This window comes from Bombus terrestris, chromosome 10, assembly GCF_910591885.1.
Source record: "Bombus terrestris chromosome 10, iyBomTerr1.2, whole genome shotgun sequence".
Lineage (NCBI taxonomy): Eukaryota > Metazoa > Arthropoda > Insecta > Hymenoptera > Apidae > Bombus > Bombus terrestris.
Window position 1 is genome coordinate 16,182,609 of NC_063278.1, and position 23,905 is coordinate 16,206,513.

General features: G+C 29.5%; 2 protein-coding genes across 5 annotated transcripts; one reads left to right on the top strand and one right to left on the bottom strand.

Moving 5' to 3' along the window:
* Positions 1-27: 27 nt before the first annotated feature.
* On the bottom strand, positions 28-8,578 carry LOC100651291 (cytochrome P450 6a2). The gene is made up of 8 exons (XM_003398598.4): positions 8,316-8,578; positions 3,902-5,990; positions 3,121-3,317; positions 1,803-2,172; positions 1,345-1,682; positions 1,017-1,244; positions 531-782; positions 28-328 (listed from the first exon to the last, which is right to left on the bottom strand). Exons 3-8 carry the CDS (start codon positions 3,302-3,304, stop codon positions 162-164), a joined length of 1,539 nt encoding a protein of 512 aa, XP_003398646.1. The 5' UTR covers positions 3,305-3,317; positions 3,902-5,990; positions 8,316-8,578; the 3' UTR covers positions 28-161.
* Positions 8,579-10,529: 1,951 nt separating this feature from the next.
* LOC100651533 (EH domain-binding protein 1) lies at positions 10,530-23,837 on the top strand. 4 transcript variants are annotated; one of them, XM_003398600.4, is made up of 18 exons: positions 10,531-11,091; positions 11,638-11,845; positions 11,924-12,105; positions 12,176-12,387; positions 12,676-12,811; positions 12,895-13,128; positions 13,343-13,532; positions 14,289-14,455; positions 14,538-14,760; positions 14,910-15,080; positions 16,455-16,538; positions 16,631-16,744; positions 16,892-17,092; positions 18,469-18,618; positions 18,688-18,905; positions 19,000-19,188; positions 19,342-19,463; positions 19,568-23,837. In XM_003398600.4, exons 1-17 carry the CDS (start codon positions 10,988-10,990, stop codon positions 19,421-19,423), a joined length of 2,865 nt encoding a protein of 954 aa, XP_003398648.1. In that variant the 5' UTR covers positions 10,531-10,987; the 3' UTR covers positions 19,424-19,463; positions 19,568-23,837. The 4 variants fall into 4 exon arrangements, with proteins under 4 accessions (XP_012168512.1, XP_012168513.1, XP_003398648.1 ...); XM_012313122.3 differs by lacking the exon at positions 14,910-15,080 and having other exon boundaries at positions 10,530-11,091; XM_012313121.3 differs by lacking the exon at positions 16,631-16,744.
* Positions 23,838-23,905: the final 68 nt, after the last annotated feature.

Consider the following 23,905-nt stretch of genomic DNA (forward strand, 5'->3'; position numbering starts at 1 on the left):
AAACCATAAAAATAAACATTTTTCCTATATTTCGCATAATTTTATTTTTCGACAACTGCAGAATTTTTTCTATAAAAAATAATCCGTAAAAAGTGTGTAAAAATTACTTGTAAACGTTTAACACAAATACGTCATTATTGTTGGTATTCTTAACGATGCAGTCACTTTAGTGGCTCGATAGTCAAATGTACACCACCCTTTGGTATTAATATAAGAGATCCCGGTTCATAATCCAAAGTAGTTGGTGTTTCTGGTGCGAGTGTCATTTTATTTTTTAACAAAGCATTTATTACAGCAACCTTTGTTTGTATAAGGCCAAATCTTAATCCTAAAATGTAGAAACAACGTGTTTAATACCATGATTCACCAAAAACAAAGTGATTCATTATGATCAAAATTTTTTAATTTATTACTGATTAAAAATATCATTGTCAAGTTACGTTTTAATTTGACGAGAGAGAACTTTCTATCCTTATCATAAATTGAGTAGGTATATTTACGTAAGAAAATACTTTGAAAAATATATTTACCAATACATATTCTTGGTCCTTCGCCAAATGGTAAATACGCATAAGGATGTCTAGTTTTTATATTTTCTTCGCTGAATCGTTCTGGATCAAATTTATCCGGGTTTGGGTATATATTGGCATCTCGATGAATACCAAAAACGGGTATTGTCACAGCAATTCCTTTAGGTATGACAAATTTTGTTCCCTCCATTGTTGTTTCGTTTGTGCAAATACGGTTTAGGACAGTAACCGGAGGATATTTCCGTAATGTTTCTGAAACGAATCGATAAAAATATAAAATTAATTAATTTTCAAAATATGCTGCTTTCTATAATTAGTTGATAGATAAAGGTTTTCAATCAATTTTCTATCGAGATTCTACGTTTTTTATTATATTCTCAATAACAAAGATTCGCATAAAAGTTCATAGTCCAAGAGACGTTTTAATGTTTTAAATTTAATGTTGCACGATTGTTGCTAATCGTTATAGTGCAGCCACATACATACCAGAGATCACTTTATGGAGATAAGTCATTTCGTTCACAGCATCGTATGTCAGATCACCACCATGCTTCTCCAGGTGTGTTTGAATTTCTTCGCGTACTTTATTCTGTATATCTTGATGCATCGCTAATTCGTACAGGCAGAATGTTACTGTGGTCGAAGATGTTTCAAAACCAGCCAAGTAGAAGACGAAAGCTTGTGCAGCAGCCTCCGTCATTGTCAATTTATTTTCTATTTGTACCACGACAAAATAATAAATTTGTATTATCGTTGTCCTTAATATCGAAATATTTATCAATACGAAAAATTATTTAAACGAAAGGATAATTACTTGCAAGAGTTGCCGCTTCCGAGTTATCGTCTGCTTCCACATATCCATTTCTCATTAACTGCATCAATAGATTCAAAAAATCTTTTCGTTCGATGTTATTCGATTCTCTATATTCCACAGTTTCTTTAAACACATTTATAAAAAAGTTCGTAACATCTTTGTCGGTATATGGTATGGAAAAGAAATCAAACACCTGCGGGGCCCATACGATAAGAGCATTCCAAAGAGGCTTCGGATCAAATATCTTCTTTCCCCAATAGCGAAATTCGTTGTCCGGATTCTCCAAGCTATCGCACGTTATTCCAAATGCTGCTGACATGATAATGTCGACGGCATATCTAAAAAAGCAAGTGTTGATTTCCAAGGATGCGTTTATGTTCAGGAATACAAGTGCTCTATTATCAAGTCTATTTGTTGTCAAACCATCGATCGATATATGATACGCGAGAAACACATACCTTGAAAATACGTCTTTTACGTCGATCGTCGATCTTGTCTGTGCCTTTTCTTCCAAATATGTTGCTAAGGTATTTCCAATGTCTTTCATAATCGGAAACATCTGTTTAAGTTTCCCCGCAGTAAAAGTTGGTGTCAATTTTACTCTCAAATTCCTCCACTTTTTTCCAGGTAATTGAAATAGATGTCCGGACAGCGGGTCCGTTTTTTCGTTACAAAAAAATCCACGATCGTGGAAATTCGTAAACTGTTTTGCCAGTACGTCTCGAGTTAAATCAAGATCGTTTATAATCAAAAATGGTTTGTGAAGCATATATATACCAACAAGAGGATGCTGTTTATATCGATGATAAATATCTCCAAAAAACTCGGCTACGAAATAAAACCTTAATGATAGACACATACACGTAGCTACTTGTAAATTATGAATAATGCGCGTGTGTTTAACATCTTTTCACATCTCCTTCAAAATGAGACTAACAAATCGTATTAACTATACAAACTGGGAAACAATCACTGAAAATATCGTGTTCTAGTCGATTGTTACCAAATTGGGCTCGATTATATTAAAGTTTACAGACATTGGCTATCCAGAGTCGTTAAATATGCTCTTGATACTCTGCTGGATCAACAACGACTTTTCTTTACCAACAATCTTATTATGTCTATGTGAAAGATGAAGATGAGATGCCGCCACGGTGCATTTCTCAAAAGCCGATAATTTTTAGAAGGTGCAGGCATTGGAGTCGTGTTAACTTTTCGACCACCATATGCTTTGACAAGCATATATCCTGAATTGCCGCGTATAGCAATAGATATTGTATCTAACATATCGATAATGGTTTAGTATTATTCAAGCACGTAATGTAAAAACACTTTCATAACATTTTGTTTATAGCATACATTGTCTTTTTTACTGTTTCATTTAACAGTAGTTGACATTTTTATAGGATACCGCATGAAATATGTCTGTGATATGTATATGATCTTTCTTCGATTATTGACCGATCCAAGTCAACTAATATGCAGCTTTTGTACAATTTAATTGTACGAAATCAAAAGAATTAATTGTAAAATTAATCGATTACGATACTAATACGATACAATTTTCACAGTGATTGCTTCTTTAACGATTTTTATTCCAATACGATTTGATATTAATAAAATTCCAGTAAACAACTGTATGCAACTGATAACAACTTTTAAATAAAATGACTTTTTAATTTAAAGTTTAATACCAGCATTTTTCTCAATTTGCTGAGTCGAATTTTAGAGTAAAATGATTGACATTAGTTTTATATTTATTCACAGTGATCTTACCTTGTGATCGTTTGCCAATTACAATTGGCATTATATTACCAGTAGGGAAGGTAGGTTCGACATAAAATACTCCTCTTTTCTGCCAAAATTTAAAGATATGTAGTTTGTAATAGATGTACCATCCGGCAATTACAACGCTTGAAATAGCCAAAATATCTGATATTAACCACGTAGCTAATAACATTGTGCTTGATTGTCTGTAACGCAAATGCAAACATTAAGTTCAACAAAATCCGAATTTCTTTCGTCAGTGTATTATTTATATTCTATCGTGTTTAGAAGATCTAACAAATTCTTTCGTTTGCTTTAATATGTTGAAATATATTTATTATATATATAATATTATAACGCGATTTAATTCTAATTAAACAATGATTCTATCTGTACAGCTACGAAATAGAACATTTGAACATTTCCTAAGTGCATGATTTTACATTGTTTATGTTCTCCTTTAAAAATTATTTATTCTCATACTTAGACGACATTAAATCGTTTAAATAAACAGACAGATACATTCTTCAAATTTTTGTTATAATTAGAGCTCGTCAATTTATCATAATTCATACGCGATAACACTACAAGAACTTTTATTTTTCTATTTTTCATTCTAGTAGAACATGAATATATCAAGCCTAAAGAAATGTAGCAAACACAAAATTATTTTATAATTTTTAATTAAACAATCTTTCATACAAAGTTATAAATAGTAATTACTATCTTATAAATAACAATACATAATAAAAAGAATACTCAAAAAAATTCCCAATAAATTCTTTCCAACCTTGTACGTTACTTTCAAGGAAGAATCACACTTTATGACAAATAATGATATAAAACAATTTCTACGTTCGTATCGTTGAACGCCTTACTTTACTCTACCTAGGTGTACGAACTTGTATTAAAAAGGAAGCTGTGTTTCATGTTATATAGAACTTCTAAAGTAATAGTTAACATAAATACATGTTGCACGTATTATATAAGAAATAGAATGTAACGTATCATACATATGATTCAACAATTCTCATCAATTTCTGGTAATTATCTCGATGATGTCACAAACCTAATGCCCCTAATCATATTTTCTAAAATTACGCTTTCCCTTAACAATTTTCACAATCGATGTTTATATAGTAGCAATAATGGTAATTTTGTATGAATTTCTAATATGACTTTACATTTTGTTTCATAGACAATTACAATTACGAGAGTTAGTTAGACTTAAACTTAATTAACTATTTCCATTGATTGCTATATATACTTAGTAAAATATAGAACGGCAATTTTCAAATTTGAACAAAGAAGCACGGGCAAGACTCATAAAATGAATACACGTTAAAGAGATGTTTCAACTAAATCCTGACATCGTGACATCCATGACAATAAGTTAGTAGTAAGACATGCTTTAAGTCGTCCAGTTACAATTGCATAGAGTCATTATTTACATATTAGTTATACATCAGCTGATTTACTTATAATACATGTGTGTATAACGCATGTATGTACATATATAATTAAATTTAAATACGGATATGTCTAATGTAGAATAAAATTAGTCTTTTATATGAAACAGTTGTAATTATCAACGTTATAAATATTTAACCAAACGCTCGATAATTTATCAACAATGATACGAATCTCTTGTAATTGCAACGAAAAATGATGTGTCATGGCTAAGACGTACGTAAATAATTATAAGTTGGACACATGGTCTGAAAAAAACACTTTCGTAAAAAATTAGAACCGTCCGGAAACGATTGGAACGGGTAAACAAGAGAGTCGTAAAATTGCAATTCACTGTATCATCTCATAAAATCAGTTTAGGAACGATAATAAAGCGTTGTGTTACTATATATTTTTGGAAAATTATTTACGCGAAATTATTTACGCTTAATGTATTATACGGAAGCCGTACGCGAAACGTTTCATTATTACTTAAATCCTATTAATATATTATTACTGTTACATTCGCTCAAAATTGTGTACGTACATACAGCGACGGACAAAAGAAATTTGATAAGATTAAAAAAGCAACATGAATTTACAAAATTGATTTATCTATACATACATGTACTGTATGTATAGATAATGTATGTAATGATATGATGTATCATAATGTTACTGTATGTACGTAAATAATAATCCTTGCACTAATTCTTACACTAAAGTTTGAATTTACATAAAAAAATATATTCGAGTTTGCTGTTGATTTTCCTGAATGGATATGTATGGCGTTTGAATTTTCGGATATTACCAGTATACCATCTAGACTGGTTGCCTAGATCGTAGTTTATTAATAATAACATTCTGTATCTCGCCTCTTACTTCCAATTTTTCGATTGGAGATAACGATTCCATAAAAGGAAGTAAACTTTTAAAAAACTGAAGATCTGAGTTTTCTTCGCTTTTGTTGTTTATGTCTTTTTTCAATAACTCTAGCCGCTGTTCCTCTAGCTTTAAAAATTCGATATCTACGTCCCTCCGCTGCTTTTTGTATTTGTATTTAGATTTTTGTGAACATTTTGAATTTGAGTGAAATCCTGGATCCGAAAATTGGATGGGTGTGGAAGTGGAGTATTCCTGCGTACAATTCGAAGTACTTGCAAAATCACTCGTATCCTTGACGTTATCATTGGAAACTTCATCAGGTTGTTCCTCGATATTATCATCGCTAATGAACGAATTATCTGGCAGATTACTCGCACCGCGAGTATGAGCTACATAATCCTTGATGAATCCCATCATTTCGAAATAGGGCCATTTGATCTTACATGGGGTCGTTGCTTTCGAGTCAGATTTCAAAGGAGGAAGCTTCTGTATGTTTTTCCTATAGCTGTCTTTTAAATTCTTCCATTTCAGTTTTGCAACAACTCCTGAAAGCACAAAAATTCGCATTTACTTTTCAAACATCGTATTACATATTTATTATCGTTTGCCAATTTCATTATGCCGCATAAATCAATCAACTGTATGCACGATCGTATTGAAAACATGCAGTGTCATATGAGACAAATTTATGTATTTGACCTTGCGGTGACTTTGAAATCTTCCGTGTTAGATATTACCTAAAAGTGACTATTTTGGAAATTATTTTTAAAACGGATTGACTATTTTCAAAACATCAAAAAACTGCGATCTTGTGCTTCGGCAATGCCATACTAGTAGTAGTATTTATGGAAAATGTCTTTATGTGTGCTTGTGATGTACATTTAAAAAATGGTATTAATAACTTTTAGAATCGGTGAAAATTTCCCAACTGTATCGAGTACATTGATGGAAAACGTTGTAAATCAGATGTCCGCCAAACTCCGGTTCTTATTATTTCAATTATTTGCGCTATCATTCTATTATACCGCAAGGTGTCAACAAAAAATTTATAACGATCGAAGTTGGTAGCAGGAATAAGCAAAGATGGAAGCATTTTTATCACGTCTCAACTCTCTTCCGTATTTCGGAATAAGAAAAACTTAATGCTTCATCCCTTCAAGCTTTCTAACATCGTTCTTCTAAATTTTAACCGGAAATTGAGCGTATTCCGTAAAAAATAAAACCTCCTGCGACCATATCCACGAAGAGCATTGACTTCGCAAAGAGAAAACTTTAATAAACCACTCTCGACAGCAAGAAAATGAATTGAACGTGCATTCGGTATTCTCTATAGTAAATCGCGTCTTTTGGTTAAAGATATAGAAACTTTATTACATAAAGCAATCATTTTTATCAAATGTGTTTGTATATTACACAATTTTATCCAAGAGAGACAGAGATAGTGATTTAGACTACATTCGAGTGACAACGAAGTTAAATGATGGAAATGGTGATGATAATCCTGTACCGGATAATGACAGATGCAGTAATAAATACAGACTAGCAACTTAAAATAAAAAAACTATGCGCACATCTATTTGAATGGAATCGATAGGTGCTAGTAGCTATCGGAACGTTGTAGTATAAGATATAATTTTCAATCTTTTTTCCTTCGTCTTCTCTACTTCATATTTCTTTACTCTATATGTATTAATTAAGATATCTTATAGGAATTCTTATGTGAGTTTCACAATTATTTGTCTTCAGTAGAACATTTAATTTAGAAAATATCCCTATTCTCTTTATATACCCAATTCGATATATGTATACGAATGAAAGAAAAACTATAAATATTATAATTTATGTTAGTACAGTTGATATCTTTGTACGTGCCTTTTTCCAAAGCTGCTCAAAAAAGCTCACGCCTTTTGTACATCATCATCAATCATCTATTACCTAGAAAACGAGTCCAGTAAACGCCATCTGCACTTAGACTCGATTACTGTTAGAACCCTTGACCTCGATCGTAAGGAAAGTGGCGAGTGGCAGAAACGGTCAAAGGAGTGACGACAAGACGGCAGAAAATAAATCAAACTCATAGACAGACTTATGTATGATCGCACTGAAATAATTCGTTATATGAAATAAGTCATACACGGCTTAACGTGGCGACGCACTGCCGCTCATTCGTTGTATTGCTTATTTCCATATGGCTCGGTGTAGACATTTTATCGGTTTAACATTTTATCGTACGACACCGTTGCGGTGTAGTTGAAAGAACAGAGAAATAAAGTTCTTCTGTCTCACGAAAGAAGAATACATACACAGGTATTTTCTTGTTGTTCCAACCTGTCCCGCCGCTGCGGCGATTTGCCGCAAACGGCTCGTCTGAAGTCGGTCTTAGTAGTAGTAACAGTAACAAATGTATAAAACAACTAAAAATGTATATTCTGTATTATTCACTTTGCATTGAATAGCAAGTCAGAAGACTCGCATATGCAGTCATAAACGAGATTTTCGTAGAAATCATTTATTTAGGTTCGTAAAGTATGATATAAAGATAAACAGATCAATGGCTAGTCGGTGTAAACAGATCGCCAAGCGGCAACCGGAACGGTGAACGTTTGGTTATATTTGTGAATGCATCACAGATTCACACATATGGACAGAAGTCAATTCGCTAGTACTGGCAGTTTTCTATGAATATCTAGAAAACTAAATGAGTGCGACATTTTCGTACAAGGAAAAAGTTATTCAAAATGTCGATTTTGACAATATATTTAAAAATCATCAAAATCGGTTAAGAAATTATTAATCTAAAAGTGTATCTATTAATAATTATGTTGCTAATTTAATTATGTAACAATATAAGAATAGAATAAACATTTTACCTGTACAATTACACTGCTTTCCTACTTCTTCCCATATCATGTCTGTGATAGACTTATTTTTATAATCTTTATGATTATCTTGCCATAAAATCGGCCTACATTGCACTTCAGTTATTAAACATTCGATATCAAAATAATTTTTCGTACTCATTATTACTACTTATTTGATGTTTGGAGAGCTACTAAAATAACAAACATAATAGTGGAGAACAGATCGACAAAAATTGGTCCCCTCTCTACCGCTCACTGTTACCGCGTTGTCGCTCATCGTTAGTTGCTGCGTATGGCCTATGTCACATAAATCTGTGGCGGCCTCTCAACCAACTTCGCAGATTGCCCGCAACGACGCCACTTCACAGTACACTGCACGGATTTATAACAACAGTCGATATCTAAAATCTAATACTCTCTCACTACGCGAAACAGCAGAAATCTGCTAAATTACCAGCATAGGAAACACTGCATAACTCCAAATTGTCATGTTTAATTTTAATTTAATCGGAAAAATCTCATAAATATGATACAAAATTTCTCACACAAAAAATGTTGCAATTTAAGAAATTATACTATTGTATTACAAACTATCAAGCTGCCAAATCTCATCAAAAAGAAATTTCAATAGAGATGACCATTCACGTGCTACAAATCCCAACAATTACAATAATCTGCCAAATGTATCCCCAGACAAATTGCAAAGGAAAGATCTCTTTTCTTATTTCTTTTTGCTCTTGACATTTCTTCTCCCTTCTACTACTACTTCTACTAAGCCCAGGTATCTACGTTTTCAATTCATACATTTTGTTCGTTGTAATTTATCGAAATATATTGAAATATTAAATCACGCGTATTACATTCTGATATTATTTCTTTATTTGAAAGACAATATGGTCACTATTGAAAATATATTTTCCAGAAATTTGTCGATTTGTAACCATACACGCTCGATGTTATCGACTGTTTTTTTTTTTTTTTTTTTTTTTTTAACGCTAAGGATAAGAAAATATGTTCCAACGAAAAATAAAATTGTTTTTCTTTTCCTCTCTAATTTATAATTTTTATAGACGTTTATTTAACTGTTACCTTATTAATAAACATCTTTTCGTACTTAATACCAACGGGGTTCCCAAATTCTGTCGACTAATTGGAAGTATTAAATTATAGTCCACGATCATATAAATTTATGTGATCGCGCTATAATCGAATACATATGTAGGTATTTCATTCGAAACCGCATAATTTCAAATACGTCGGTAACAATGGTTGATTCGAATCAACTGTTGTTCAAAACAATTCAAACTAAGTTGGTTTAGTATGTTCATCCACCATTATAGAAAAGTAATTTTTTATCCACATTTGTTAAAAATGTTTTAAATATAAAATATTAAACTTAGTTATAAAATATAATAATAAAAATGACATTTACATGTTTTAGAAAGAATTATTTTCCTCTACTCAGTAGGTCTTTTTCATTCTCTTTCTTTTTTTCTAAAGTCTTTTTTTTAAATTAATACTTTTAACTTTAACCACTTTTAACCACTTTACCTACTCGATTTTGGAAAAAATAGCAACTTTTCAACTCTAGAGATGTTTTTGCTTTGTTTATGCAATGTTTGTGCTTTGATAGTAGACAGTAGCAGCTATCGAATTGCTATTAAGATGAGAAAATTTCGTGGACTCTCCCGAATAAAATGTCACGTACCTTAATTATTATAAAAACAATACTGTCTTTTTTGTTAACTAAGAAGTCAATATTTAAAATATAGAATTGTAATTTTCAAATTTGATTTTAAGCGAACGAGCATGCGTAAGTTCATAAAATAAATAAAGGTTAGAGACGATGTTTCGGTTGAATCATGACACGAAGTTAGTGACAGCCTCTAGGTTCTACAATTCCAACGACATTAATGTATGAATTATTTAGATTAAATGTGTTATTTATATATTATATTATTTATTTATAATGCATGTCGTTATCATATATAGTTAATATTAATTTTACTTAATATTAATAGAAAGATTAATATTAATAGAATAAAGTTAGTCCCTTATATAAAACAGTTGTAATTGTTAACTTTATATATATTTAACATAATTTATTAATATTACGATTCGATCCTCTTGAAACTATGCGAATTTAAAAATTATTATTAAACAAAATCTATTCAGTTTATTATAACCAAGTTTCTTATCATAGAGTCGTGTAGTATGAGATCAATAAGTTGGAAGGTTTCGTGACGAAACTTTCGTCAGAGTATGAGATCGGGTTGATTCAGAAAGTTTTTAATCTCGTGGTTGTAGGTGTTGTTAATCAGTGTGCTATCAAAATATATTGTTTTGTGCGTAGGTAACATTGCGTCTATAACGAAATAATGAAATGCATAATATCTTGAAAAATTCATGAATTAATGAATAAGGAAATATATGCTCCTGTTCATATTACATTAGTGAAAATGTCACATATATATGAGTGATTGGAGTATCTTACTAATTTAATACTTTAATAACTTCGAAGAAATAAAAATTGATTCATATATTTTGCAAGAGAGAGAGAGTAACTGATTTCTCAATTTCCATAATTTCGACGAAAGATGATGTGTCATAGCCGAAACGTTCGTAAATCATTATAAGTTGGAAATACTGTAAAGATCATTGAAAAAATAGTTCAATAAAAAATGAGTTCCGTCTGGAAACGATTACAACGGGTAAACAAGAGAGCCGCGAAATTTCAATTTACCGTGTCATATCATGAAGTCAGTTTAGAAACGACAACAAAATGGTGAGTGATATATATGTATTTTTTCAACATTATTAACACGAATCAATATTTATCGTAAGTGATTCTTTTTTGTGCTTAATATATCGTAAAGAACACGTACACGAAACATTTCATTATTACATAAAATGCTATTAATATATTATTATTCAAAACTTTGTATATACATGTATTCACAAATCTATTTGAAAAGGAATTATTACACTAAATTAGAACATTGCAGAAAAAGAATAACATTCTGTCATTTCACACAAGCATATGTGCTTACACAATATAACTGGTTTAATATATTAAATATCCATTATAAATAAATAAATACTTATGACTCTGTGACAATATTTATAGTAAACAACAATATGAAAGAATAATTGATAAAATATAACTCTTATTATTAATTATAGCTTTACCTCTATAGCATATTTATGTATATAACATATTTTAGCTGTTTTGTATATAAGATATGTGATGCATACAAATATTATTAGAAACTATTTTATATTACATAAACATACATAAATAAGCCAGAAACTATATTCTAACATTATATAGGAAGCCAAACAAACTAAGTGTTGTATGGACCAGACGTAGTAGAAGAGTTAGTTCAGAACCACTAGATTGGGAACCTAGCTTAAGTGACCCACTAAAAGGTGTTATTAGTTGGGCAGTTCCTGATAATCATACAGTTTCCGTAACTTTGTTTAAAGATCCAAGGACCCATGAATTGGAAGATAAAGATTGGACATTTGTCATCGAAGATGTAAGAAAGAATAGATACAGATATTTGCAAATATTATTATGTTAAATATGGATTAATACATTAATATAATACAACTAGGTTTCTTCTACTGGTAAAAGACGACACGTAGCTGCGACAAATATAAATATGAAAAAATATGCGACATTAGAATCTAGTCAACAACAGCTTAAATTGGATTTGAAGCCAACATCAAAAAAGATTGTTAGTGCTGCACTAGAATGTACTTTATCTTGTGTTTTCTTAAGAGAAGGAAAAGCAACGTAAGAAAATGTTTTTTAAGCTTTGATTTATAGTTAATTAAGTTTAATATTCATTATAATTTTCAATCAGGGATGAAGATATGCAGAGTATGGCTAGTTTGATGTCAGTTAATAACAATAGCGATATTGCACCTTTAGATGATTTTGATAATGAAGATATACCAGAAGATGTTGAAGAAGTATCTGGAAAAAACATTGATGAAATTTTAGATATCTCTGCTCAGCTTGACTTAATGACAAGTAGTCTTACTGAAAGTGAATTACCTAGTACTCCAATAAGTGGTATGAATTAAATATTAAATACTTGTTTTGTGCAGAGAAAAGATGACTAGTCAAAGGAATGAGAGTTTGATCGGTTGTTTCTGATAGACCCAATTTTATGAATAAGCTCTCATATTGGGTGAAAATGTTACTTATACAAATAAAACAATATAACAACGCTTGACAGTGAATGATAGAGAGCAGTATCTCTTTTATCCTTGTACCATTCTCCTAGTAATCTTTTCAACTTTGCACAATGTACACAATGTATCATTAATTCATATCTTAATCATAATGCACATTTTGCAGTGGCAAGTTTATCAAAAGATGATACTACTCCTGTAAATGATAGTGATCACATCATGCGTGATGTTAGTCTATCAGGTATTGGTGATTCTTTCAAAGAAAAATCACCCTTAAAGGATACTATTACTGTTGAAAACAAGTATGTTAATATTTGATCAGGAAAATTAAGATTCATTGTCCCACAATTTAATATTTTTAATAAATGTTTCATTACTATTGCAGTAAAAATATTGAACATAGTGCGCTAGTAAGATTGCCATTACAACCACTAGAACTAAAAAAGAATGATGCCAATATTCCTAGATTAAAAGAAATTACTCCGGGTCAGGATTTATTGGAATGGTGCAAAGAAGTAACTAAAGATTATACTGGTGTAAAAGTTACCAATCTTACAACATCTTGGAGGAATGGAATGGCATTTTGTTCAATAATACACCATTTCAGACCAGATCTTATGTATGTATTAGAAAACGCATCTTGAAATATCTTAATAATATTAAATATAATAATACAAAAATATAAAATAGCTTAATAATATTAAAGATCAATAGAATGATTTTTTACAAATGAATAGCTTAAAATTACATTTTATTGTAAATTATTTATTTTTAATTCTAATAAAAATAATACTACACTATTTTGTGATAAGTATTTTAATAATAATTTTCAGAGACATCGATTCACTATTACCACATGATGTAAAGGGTAACTGTAAGAAAGCATTTGATGCTGGAGAAGCTCTTGGTATACCTAGAGTAATAGAACCAGCAGATATGGATATACTAACTGTACCTGATAAATTAGCTGTAATGACTTACTTGTATCAATTGAGAGCACATTTTACTGGTCATGAATTAGAGGTATTTAACAAATTTCATTGATGTCTTACTGTTCTGTATCTATAATTAACTTTTTTAATTATATTATCCATAAATCCAAAGGAGTAGTTGTTTATATATATCTAATTTGATTTTAATATGAAACAATCTGTCAGGAAAAGATATGATCAATTGTACTAAACAAAAATTTAAATCCCTTTTTACAGGAATTTAATTTGAGCCTTTTACTGTCTTTTTAAGAATGTCCATTTGAATTTAATTCTGCACTCGATATCTCTTATAATATTTTTCTTTCTTCTTTTTTTACAGAATTAAATTACCATCTTTGTTATTACTTGTTTTTTTATTTATTTTGTTGTCCATTTTATAGAAAAATTACATAAAATCAAATTTATTCATTCTGAATAAAATAACAACATTCAATTGTGTAAATACTCTTTAATGTACTGAATCACAAAGAGCTCTCTTCAACTCTGTCTCCAATGCATACATTAATCTTGATCTTTCATTTTGTATTTAAAATTACTTTTTTATTGAGCAAATATAAAGTTAGCAAATGTAATGTTACTCTATCATGATTCTTTATATAATTACACTTATAAATTTATAAAATAAAAAACATTTTCACACACGCACACACACACACACATATGTATATATTTATTTATTATGTTAATTTCTATATTTCATATAATTTATTAAATATCTAGAAAGTGACATGCTCTATATAAAGCTATTGTACACTTCTTTAGAAAAAAAGTTATTTCATATTTTCAGGTACATCAGATAGGTAAAACTACAGATGAATCATCTTACATGATTGGAAGATTTAATACAGACAATAAGTCAGATGTAAGCGTGCAACTGTTTGGTCAGGAAATAATTAATTTACGTAAAAAAGATCAAATGGAACATAAAAATAATAAAACTGATAGCAACAGACGGTATGTTTTTATTATACTATTAATATTTTTAATTTTTTTGAAATATTAGAAAAGACAATAAAGATACAACATTTTTCTCTAGATCAAATCCATTTGATAATAAGAAAGAGGACATTAATATTGATTCTTTAAAAAATAAGTTGCATCTAAGTTTGAATATGGAAAATCAAGATCATGATCAATGCAATAAGGATAAATCACCATCAAGTGTTAAGGATGTTAAAGATATTATACTAGCTAGTTCAAAAAGTATTCTGGAGAAAGTATTATCACCAACTAAAGAAAAGTACTCATCTAGAGAAAAGGTATATAAGTAAATTTATAATGGATAAATAATTTCTATGTATTGTTATGTTACATTTATAATGTCACGGTTATAAATAACTGTTTTTTAAATGAGTGATAAGGAGGTATTTTGTGATTGACATTATTTTATTATTAATTATGTATACAGAGTAAATCTCCACCAAGAATATCACAAGCACAGCAACGTCCTATATTAATGACTCGTCGACAATTAACAGATCCTTTTGGATCTGATGAAGAAGAGGAAAATATTCAAATAATTGATGAAAAGTGGTCTCAATCAATCTCAATTAACAAATCAGAAACGCCAATGTATAATGTTAGTATTTTTGAATTGTTTAAGTATTTGAATTTTATATAGCTATGTAATTGAGTTTATATTATCTCCTTTATACACTACATTAGCAATTCATCTCTGTTTATTTTTTTTTTATGTAATCTCAAAGTATTAAGATTTCCCAACAACTTCTTATAATGTATATCAAATGCAAAAACTGTTTCGAAATTTTTAGTTTGATCTTTCTTAAAAATAAAAGCTTTGTGTGCAATACAGTCGTATTTTTATACATAAGAGGAGAGATATTTAGGTGTAATATATCAGGTTTTCTGTATGGCGGGATAGAGTTACAGCTTTGAAATAGTTGAAAGTAATAGAATTGATGACTTTCAGTAATAGATCATAGTTCAATACGTCGTATAGCACAAAAGTTTATTTTGAAATTGGAGGTGTTTCAAAGATTTTATGAGCAACTTTATTTTTGAATGGAATCGTCAATCTTTTTATACACTGATCGGTGTACAATGAAAAAGTATGAAACTACTTTTCTTTGGAAATAGTTAGTTTCAAAGATATCTTATCTAAAATTTTAAAGCAGTATTTGAATTCACGTGCCTACATTTGTACTGCTTTTTTCTTTTTTGAAAGTAGTATAAATGTGATATAGTAAATGGTATAGATGTAGTATAAATTCTTGTTTTGAGATGTTTATTGATTTCAAAATATTTTAATTATAATACTTTAATAAAACGATTAACAACTGCCAAAAACTAACAGCTTTAAATAATATAAAATGCTAGTGACTCTGGTTAATAACATTTTATGCTTTGCTATAAATGTGTAAATTTCGCTTATGCAATATGGCGAGGATATTTTTCGGCGGTATTATGTCCGCTCGTTTAACAATCACGATACCTACGTAATCACATATTACGCTAAAAATTTACAAAGATCACAATAACTTATAAAGTTAATTATTGTTAGGCAGAAATTTATGAAAGATGATCATATTTCCATCTGCTCATTTGCATTTCCAGTAAATTGCACTTACTATTCATACCAAAGTACGAAAAATATCCACACATCAAAATGTATTTATTTATGCTACGCTCAGATGTACTAGTTGCTCAACATATTTTATGCTCACATATGTTTATATGTATATTTTGCATGTAGATATATTCAAATACACGGGTATGAAAGATTTACATATTTAGTATTTATAATAAATTACATATATATATGTATATATGTATATATACATGTATATTGTATGTGAATGCTGATTATGCAGATTATATTCTTAATATAAATCGTAACATTTAATGTAGGATAAATTTTCAATAGTTTTCAATTAAAAATTTTCAATTTAAATTTTCAATAAATTTTCAAATTAACTTTATCTTCTTTTTATAGGATTCAGTCAATGTTTGTGAAAGGGGTAATCGTACTGAATATCAGAGTGTATCATCACCGCAAGGAGAACAACGTTCTCAACATGTAATTACTTTCTTCATACTTACCAATTTTTTTTGTAGTGTCACAACTAATTTACTATTTTTCTTTCTTTTTTTTTTTTTTTTTTATATTAGCCATTAGTCAGTCGACATGATGAATTAAGAGAACGTGCCAGGCAACTATTAGAACAGGCTAGGAATCATACAAAGTCAACTGGCCTTATTTCCACTGCTGCTTATCCTATTGAGGTTTTGTTTTTTTTCAGTGTTATTATTTTGTGTAGAATAGTTGTGTACATTCATTTAGTTTCATACTTTGTACACTAATTTTGTTATTTTTAATCAGATTGTCCTTTGAATTAAGAAACATTTTATTTTATAACATTTAATTTATAGAGCCAAAATGATGATGAAAGACAGCAACAATTACGTGAAAGAGCAAGACGTTTAATAGCGGAAGTAAAAATGGGTGTTAATGTTACTTCAAATCAAATTAATGATGACAATAATAGTGAGAGACGATCCATAGATGATCAGAATAATAGTCCAAGACGTAGTATCACACCGTCTACTCCAGGTGACAAATTTAGTACAAAGGTAGGTAATTATTTTGTTCAAAATTTAATACTTCTATATTTAAATATGTATGTATAGAGTAAAAACTCCTGTATTCGAACCTCTAATATTCAAATACTAGTCTGTTAGTACTGAGGTGATGTGCGTGATAGATATAGAAGAATCACTCGGTATTGTTTAACAATAACTGTTTATTTGCTTGTGTTCGTGGTATACACTAGCGCGCCGAAAGCACGGTACAATTATCGGTTCAAGATTACAAGTTCAAGCTCGGCGCGATACTTTACGCGGTGGTTCAACTCGAGACGGTTGCACAGATGTCGAGGGATTTAGATTCGCTATTACGTACGACTGCGGACGAACAATTCAGATAGGCGTCTTCCAACTTGCCTCGCGGCTCGCGATAGAACAGAATGAATTTGTGTCGCGATGATGCTCTTTAGGAAAACTGTGTTTGGGTGTGTCTAAGGATACGGGATCATCGGATTCGTTAAGAAAAGTGTTAGTTCAGAGAGTGAGGGAAATGGACGTCGCTGTTAATTGGCTAAATTGTGAGTTGGTTGTTGGAAAGGGATGACAACTGCCCTTGAGAGAAAGTTGCTAGCGAGGAGCGTCGTATGTGAGAAAAAGCAGATTTCCCGTAGTGGGTGGTATGTGTAGGGACTATTGAGACAAAGACTATTTGTCCCTTTAGAGAATCTTAGCTGCATGAATCCTAAGATTTATAGCGGGTCCTTAGGCTCGCCGTAAATATTCGATGAGAGTGTATCGACATCTGGCAATCATCTGTTCGAAGGGTAGAGTCTTTGTGTAGCGAGGCACGGGACAGAAATCGTTGGGAAGTTTGCAGTCGAGTGCCGCTACAGTACCAACAGACTAGCATTACATCTATTAAAGCAATGATTCCCAAACTGTGCACCATGGAGAAAACTATGTCCATCATTGTGAAAGAGCATGGCTTCTTTCTCTCTTTTTTTTTTAATCGCGCAATTGTATCTGCTATAATAAATTTTAGATCCCGAACATTTGAGTACTCCCATATCCCTAATATATACGTCTAACCCTACATAACTTCCCTTACTCTGGAATATTATAGCTTCTCAGTCCTAAATGCAGTTAAGCAGTGATTCGCAGAACACTGTAAAATTAATATTATAACAAAATATCATTACGAAATTACTATTATATTTATACCATCTTAGTAGTTTCTTAGAGTAACTTAACTCTACACTAATAAAAAAGGTGTGTTTTTTATTTCTGATATTAAATGATTTGAATGTTAATGGTCTTATTCCATCAATGAATAGAAATTTATATTCCTTACATCACTCATGACAAAGCACAATTTTTAATATTTTTTATAAGAGATATAAATTTATATACAATAAATATTTCAGTCTGAGTATAATGGAAATACTCTAGGAACTTCGAATGTAATAGATGCAGAGAAAAAAACTGGTTCTCCTCTATTCTCGTTCTCTAAGATAATAGAGAGAATTTCACCAGATAAAACTAGCCCTGATGGTACTTCATATACACTCAGAGGGGTATGGTTTAAATTAATTTATTTGGAATTAAAGTAGAATCAAATATCTTATGAATCATTTCATATGTAGCTGGGGAAAGATATGACATCATATATTCAAAATGAATTAGAAGCATTAGAAAGAGAACAAACTCAAATAGATATTCAAGCTGGTAAACTTGAGAAACAACTTCGAGCTGCAATGGAAAGTGATAATGAGGATGAAACAGAAAGACTAATGTCTCTTTGGTTTACGCTTGTCAATAAAAAGAATGCATTATTGAGAAGGCAAATGCAATTGAATATATTGTAAGTAATTATGTGTTTGGTGTTTTATTAATCATCTTGAATACTATTTAGATATTTGTTGTACTGTTCTTTTATCATTTGTAATATACTTTAGAGAAAAAGAAGATGATCTAGAACGACGTTTTGAATTGTTAAATCGTGAATTGAGAAGCATATTAGCAGTAGAAGAGTGGAGAAAAACTCCTGAACAAAAAATGAGGGAAAATTTACTTTTAGAAGAATTAGTTTCAATAGTAAATAAAAGAGATGAATTAGTTCATCATCTTGATACACAAGAAAGAGCGTAAGTATAGAAGGTTAATTTATATTTAAATTTTATTGAAATTACATAATATAATAAGTATAATATAATTAATAGACATTAAAAGCTGATTTTATGGATTGTTCTTTCTGTGAATGTTATGTTACATTTTGTTTTATTATTATTGTATTTTAGTATTGAAGATGATGACGAAATAGAGCGAAACTTATCTAGAGCTGGATTAGCTCAAAGAAATAAAAATTGTATGATACAATGAAAGAGTAATTTTATTCCTGTCAATATGACGAAAGTGACAAGTAAGTATTCTTAAATATTGCAGACATTTTTTAATTAAAAAATGGATAATACAAAATCTTTCCCAAACAAAAGTTAAATGATCTTTAACTAAAAATAATTTTAGGTACGATTCGTTTTGCTGTGGGGTTGCCAAAGAAAACATATAATAAAATTCTTCTCAAAGATAAAATCGAGAATTTTATAATCTGTAAAACATTAATATTTAAAAATTTATTTTATACTATGAACTGTATACAAGTTGTACACAATCCGTGTTTTATATTTATACAAATTCATTAAGTACTGCATAAACAAAATGCTACTTTTTGTAGTAGTTTTAGGTTCAAAATAAAAACCGGTCCGTCGAAGAAATACACAAGATCAATGAAGCCTATTACGAGATTGCAAAGATTATATGTAAAAAGAATATGTTGCTAGAAAAAATGAATTTTGGTTATAGTTCGATTCATTTGTGATTCTAATGTCTTATAAAGGCAATAGCAGAAAAATACGGTACGTAGGAAACTGCTAATTTAAAGAAGGTGCTTGAATCTCGATAAGTGACGAAAGAATATAAAAAGAAATGCTGCAACATATAATGTCATATCTGCAATTAAGCAGTATTAAACATTACATAAGTTACTTAAAAAGATACATATAAAGATACATATGTCACTTGAGGAAGAAGAAAGAAAATAGTTATTACAAAATAGTATGGAAAATTTTGTGGAAGATTTTAATGGATTATGTCTATTTTGTGCCATATAAAAATATCTTAATTTTTTAATTCAAGTAATCGTTTATTTGCCTATAAAATATTTGTCATTTTAGCATTGTGTAATATGCAATTATGCATAGAGAGTATCATATTCATTATTAATTCCTGGATTCCATATTAATGATATATGAGGCCTAATTAATTTTGTACATTCATGGATGTATAAAATATTATTATATATTTCTTTTTCTCAAAAGTAATGAAATGAATTATACAATAATTATTATTTCAAAATTTGATTTCTATTAAATATGCTTTTCCAGATTCATTGATATTTTAATTAATGCTATATAAAATAACCAAAAATTAAATTGCCAAAAATTCATAATTCATTCACAAATTTAAGGACGAACATAGGACAATTAATATGCATATTCCATTTATCTATAGCTTTGATTACGTAATGCGTAATTTTAGCAATGTATTTTATGTGTATATACAGGGTATCTTACACAACTGGGACAAGCTGTATTCTTAAAACAGAGGAACATGAAAAAGTATGTTATAAACGAAAATTATGTACTCTGTTAGACGCTGCAAATATTTCTATATTGCCTCAATAAGTTAGTCTACTTGAAAAGTGCTTTTCAAGATGGTATTCTGTTATCTTGTAATGCAATTGTCTTGTAAATTGTAATAAATTATGTTCTTCAGGAACATATTATGATAGCAAAAGTTGGTTATATTGAATGTGCATTGGAAAAAGGATTTATTAGTGGGCATCCAAAAAATTGAAGAAATAATATTATATAGAGGAAATAATGGGTAAATTGCTTAAACGTTAAAATTGACATTGATTTAAAGATAAAAACCACGTAACTTATAGACTGGGTCAGTGGTGTTTCAAAATGTGCTGGAGAGATCCGAGGATCTTGAGGATCATTTTATAATAAGATCCTGATCTCAAATGAACGAAAGTATTTATGTCCTAAATCTATTGGTTTAAAGATTATTTCAATTTTATGTTTATTGAATATTTTTGTGTATCATAACACTGCTATTATAGAAAACAGCTCAACTATCTCATTGATTACTTTATGAAAAAATATTTTATAATGTTCAATATGAACAATTGATTCATGTTTATAGATATATAATAATGGCATATTACTACATCTGATATATACAGAAATAATAAGGAAAATTGAAAATTGAAATAATTTTTAAACCAAACCCTTGAAACATAATTAACTTAATATTTTTTTATAAAGATAAATTAGATTGATATCCATAAGGTATAAAATGCTATATAAAAGGGCATAATTGCACTTTTCAAGTGTACAAATGTATAAAAGTACATATAAATAATATAGAAATATATGATATTTTTTAGTATCATTCTATTTTCTTTTTTAATATGAGTTTTTATTTTCAATTGTTCTAAGGTTCTTAATCATAGATTAAACAGCTCTTCTTAATCATAGAGGAGACAGCTTATCTCAATTGTATATTCGTTTATGTTTCAAAACTAGATAAGAAATTTTATGTTTATACTTAGTAATCTGCTACATATACACAGCGTGACCGAAAGCATTGCATCAACTGGTAGAAAGTCATTCCTTATATAAAAATAAATCGAAAATGTTGAATAGAACCTTTTTATTCAAGATTTAATTTCTTTCTTGAATCTAATAATATGTGCAAAATCACGCAAACAGTTTATATAGAAACAATAGGAACTATAGTATCAAAATGGATTTTCTTGACAATTAATGTAATTTTATTCTACATTTTTGATTTATTTTTACATAAAAAATCATCTTCTATCTACTTAATAGTTCCTTGAGCCCTGCCCTGTATACATGCACACACACACACACACGCGCGCGCGCGCGCGCGCGTAATAAAATGGATTTATTTAATTAATTTTCTAAAAAAATTTCTATAATTAATTTTTCATTAATGTCATTAATATGGCTACTAAGAAACTGTAACATCAGAAAATAAGTAAAGAATAAGTATGCAATGTGCATATAATTCTTTTGCCTTGCAATATGAAATTTATTTTTATTTAACAATTTTATGATATACATATAAAAGTAATACTCAAAAAGCACTAAGCAACTGTTACTTTACAAAGTAAAGAAATCTAAGCTAATAAAACTTAGTTAAAATAATATAATGGGATTGGTGCAGGCATATCATACTCAATTTAACTGCCATAATCGATCATCAAATACATAGAAAGCAATGCTTTCATGAAATATGCACATATAAAATAGAATGTGCTTCATGTTCCATAAATTTAGTTTGGTGGTAACAAGTACTGAATTTTACTTTTGATGTTGAAACCAGACTCATTTGATTTCAATAATAACATATAAAGGATAATGAAAAAAATTTTAAATAAGCTAAGAATCGTTTTTGTTAACTTTCATGCGTTTCTAATCCTTATATAGTGAATGTTATTGTACATAATAAAGCTTTACAATATTTTAAAATAATGAACATTTTTCAATATTCTTGGTAATTGTTAGGACATATATATATATAATATATATATATAACGCAAAACGTACCGAAAAATATCAAACTGCAATATTGAAACGTGACTGTTAAATTTTCTTTACTTTGTTGTATCTATTTTAGTACTAATTTATCGAATATCGTAACAGAAAATGTCCGATTTCTATGACTAATGTAGCAATAATTTATTATTTCAATGTTTGCAAATATTTATATCTGTACGTGAGAGCGATAAATTGTGTATATACAGGATTAATAATTATAAGACATGTGTATGTACCACATAGAGTTGTGAATATGCAGCGTATCTCGTAATAATTATTTAATCAATATTGAATTAATAGTTCAATAAATAACATATTCTTAAGACGATTGATATAATTAAATTAGTACAGCGTATATGTTTATTTTAAAATATAAAATTGGAACAGTGAAATATTTAAATTAAGTTAACACATTGCGTACGGTGCTCTGCGCGCTTAAGGCGCTCCCAGGCTCCCTTAGCGCGCACATTTTTTATCGGCGCAGATCTACCGACGTACTGGTTATACTGACTGATTGTTTTTACATGCTTGGAATGTTAACATTCAGTTTTTTTGCTAATTATTTGTCACAAGAACGCAAGGCTTTATTATCCTGGTAACATAACAAAAACATTTGCCTCTGGTTGCTAAATCATCGATTCAGTCGAAAAACATGAAAATATAAAAGATATCTTGTAAGCCGTACGCAATGTGTTAAGAAATGAAGTTACAATGTTATGAAATTCTCTTTCGCCCTCTTTCTCTTTTTGTACTTATATTAAATTAAGTGCAATATACCTTTAATCGAATTATTATGATTATATTCGTTGCTTAATTTCGAGATACTTTGTATATATGTTCCAACATAAAAACGTTTTCATATTTGTATCGTTATGTAATGTTGTACTAAAGTGAATTTAATTTATTTTATTCGTTACTATTAAAAAATACTGACTACAATATATTAAAGTTATAAAAGCAATGACAATTCTTGCCAATATAATATGGACAAAAATTAATTAACTTGTAAATTATTCCATGTGAAAAGTCAAATGTGTAGCATGTCAAAACACAGTAGTTCTGGATAAATAAAAAGAAATAAAGCACTACGACAAAACATAAGAAAACATTTTTATAATATTTATTATACAGCCTTTCCATACAACTGGAATTATATGATATGTGAATAGATATG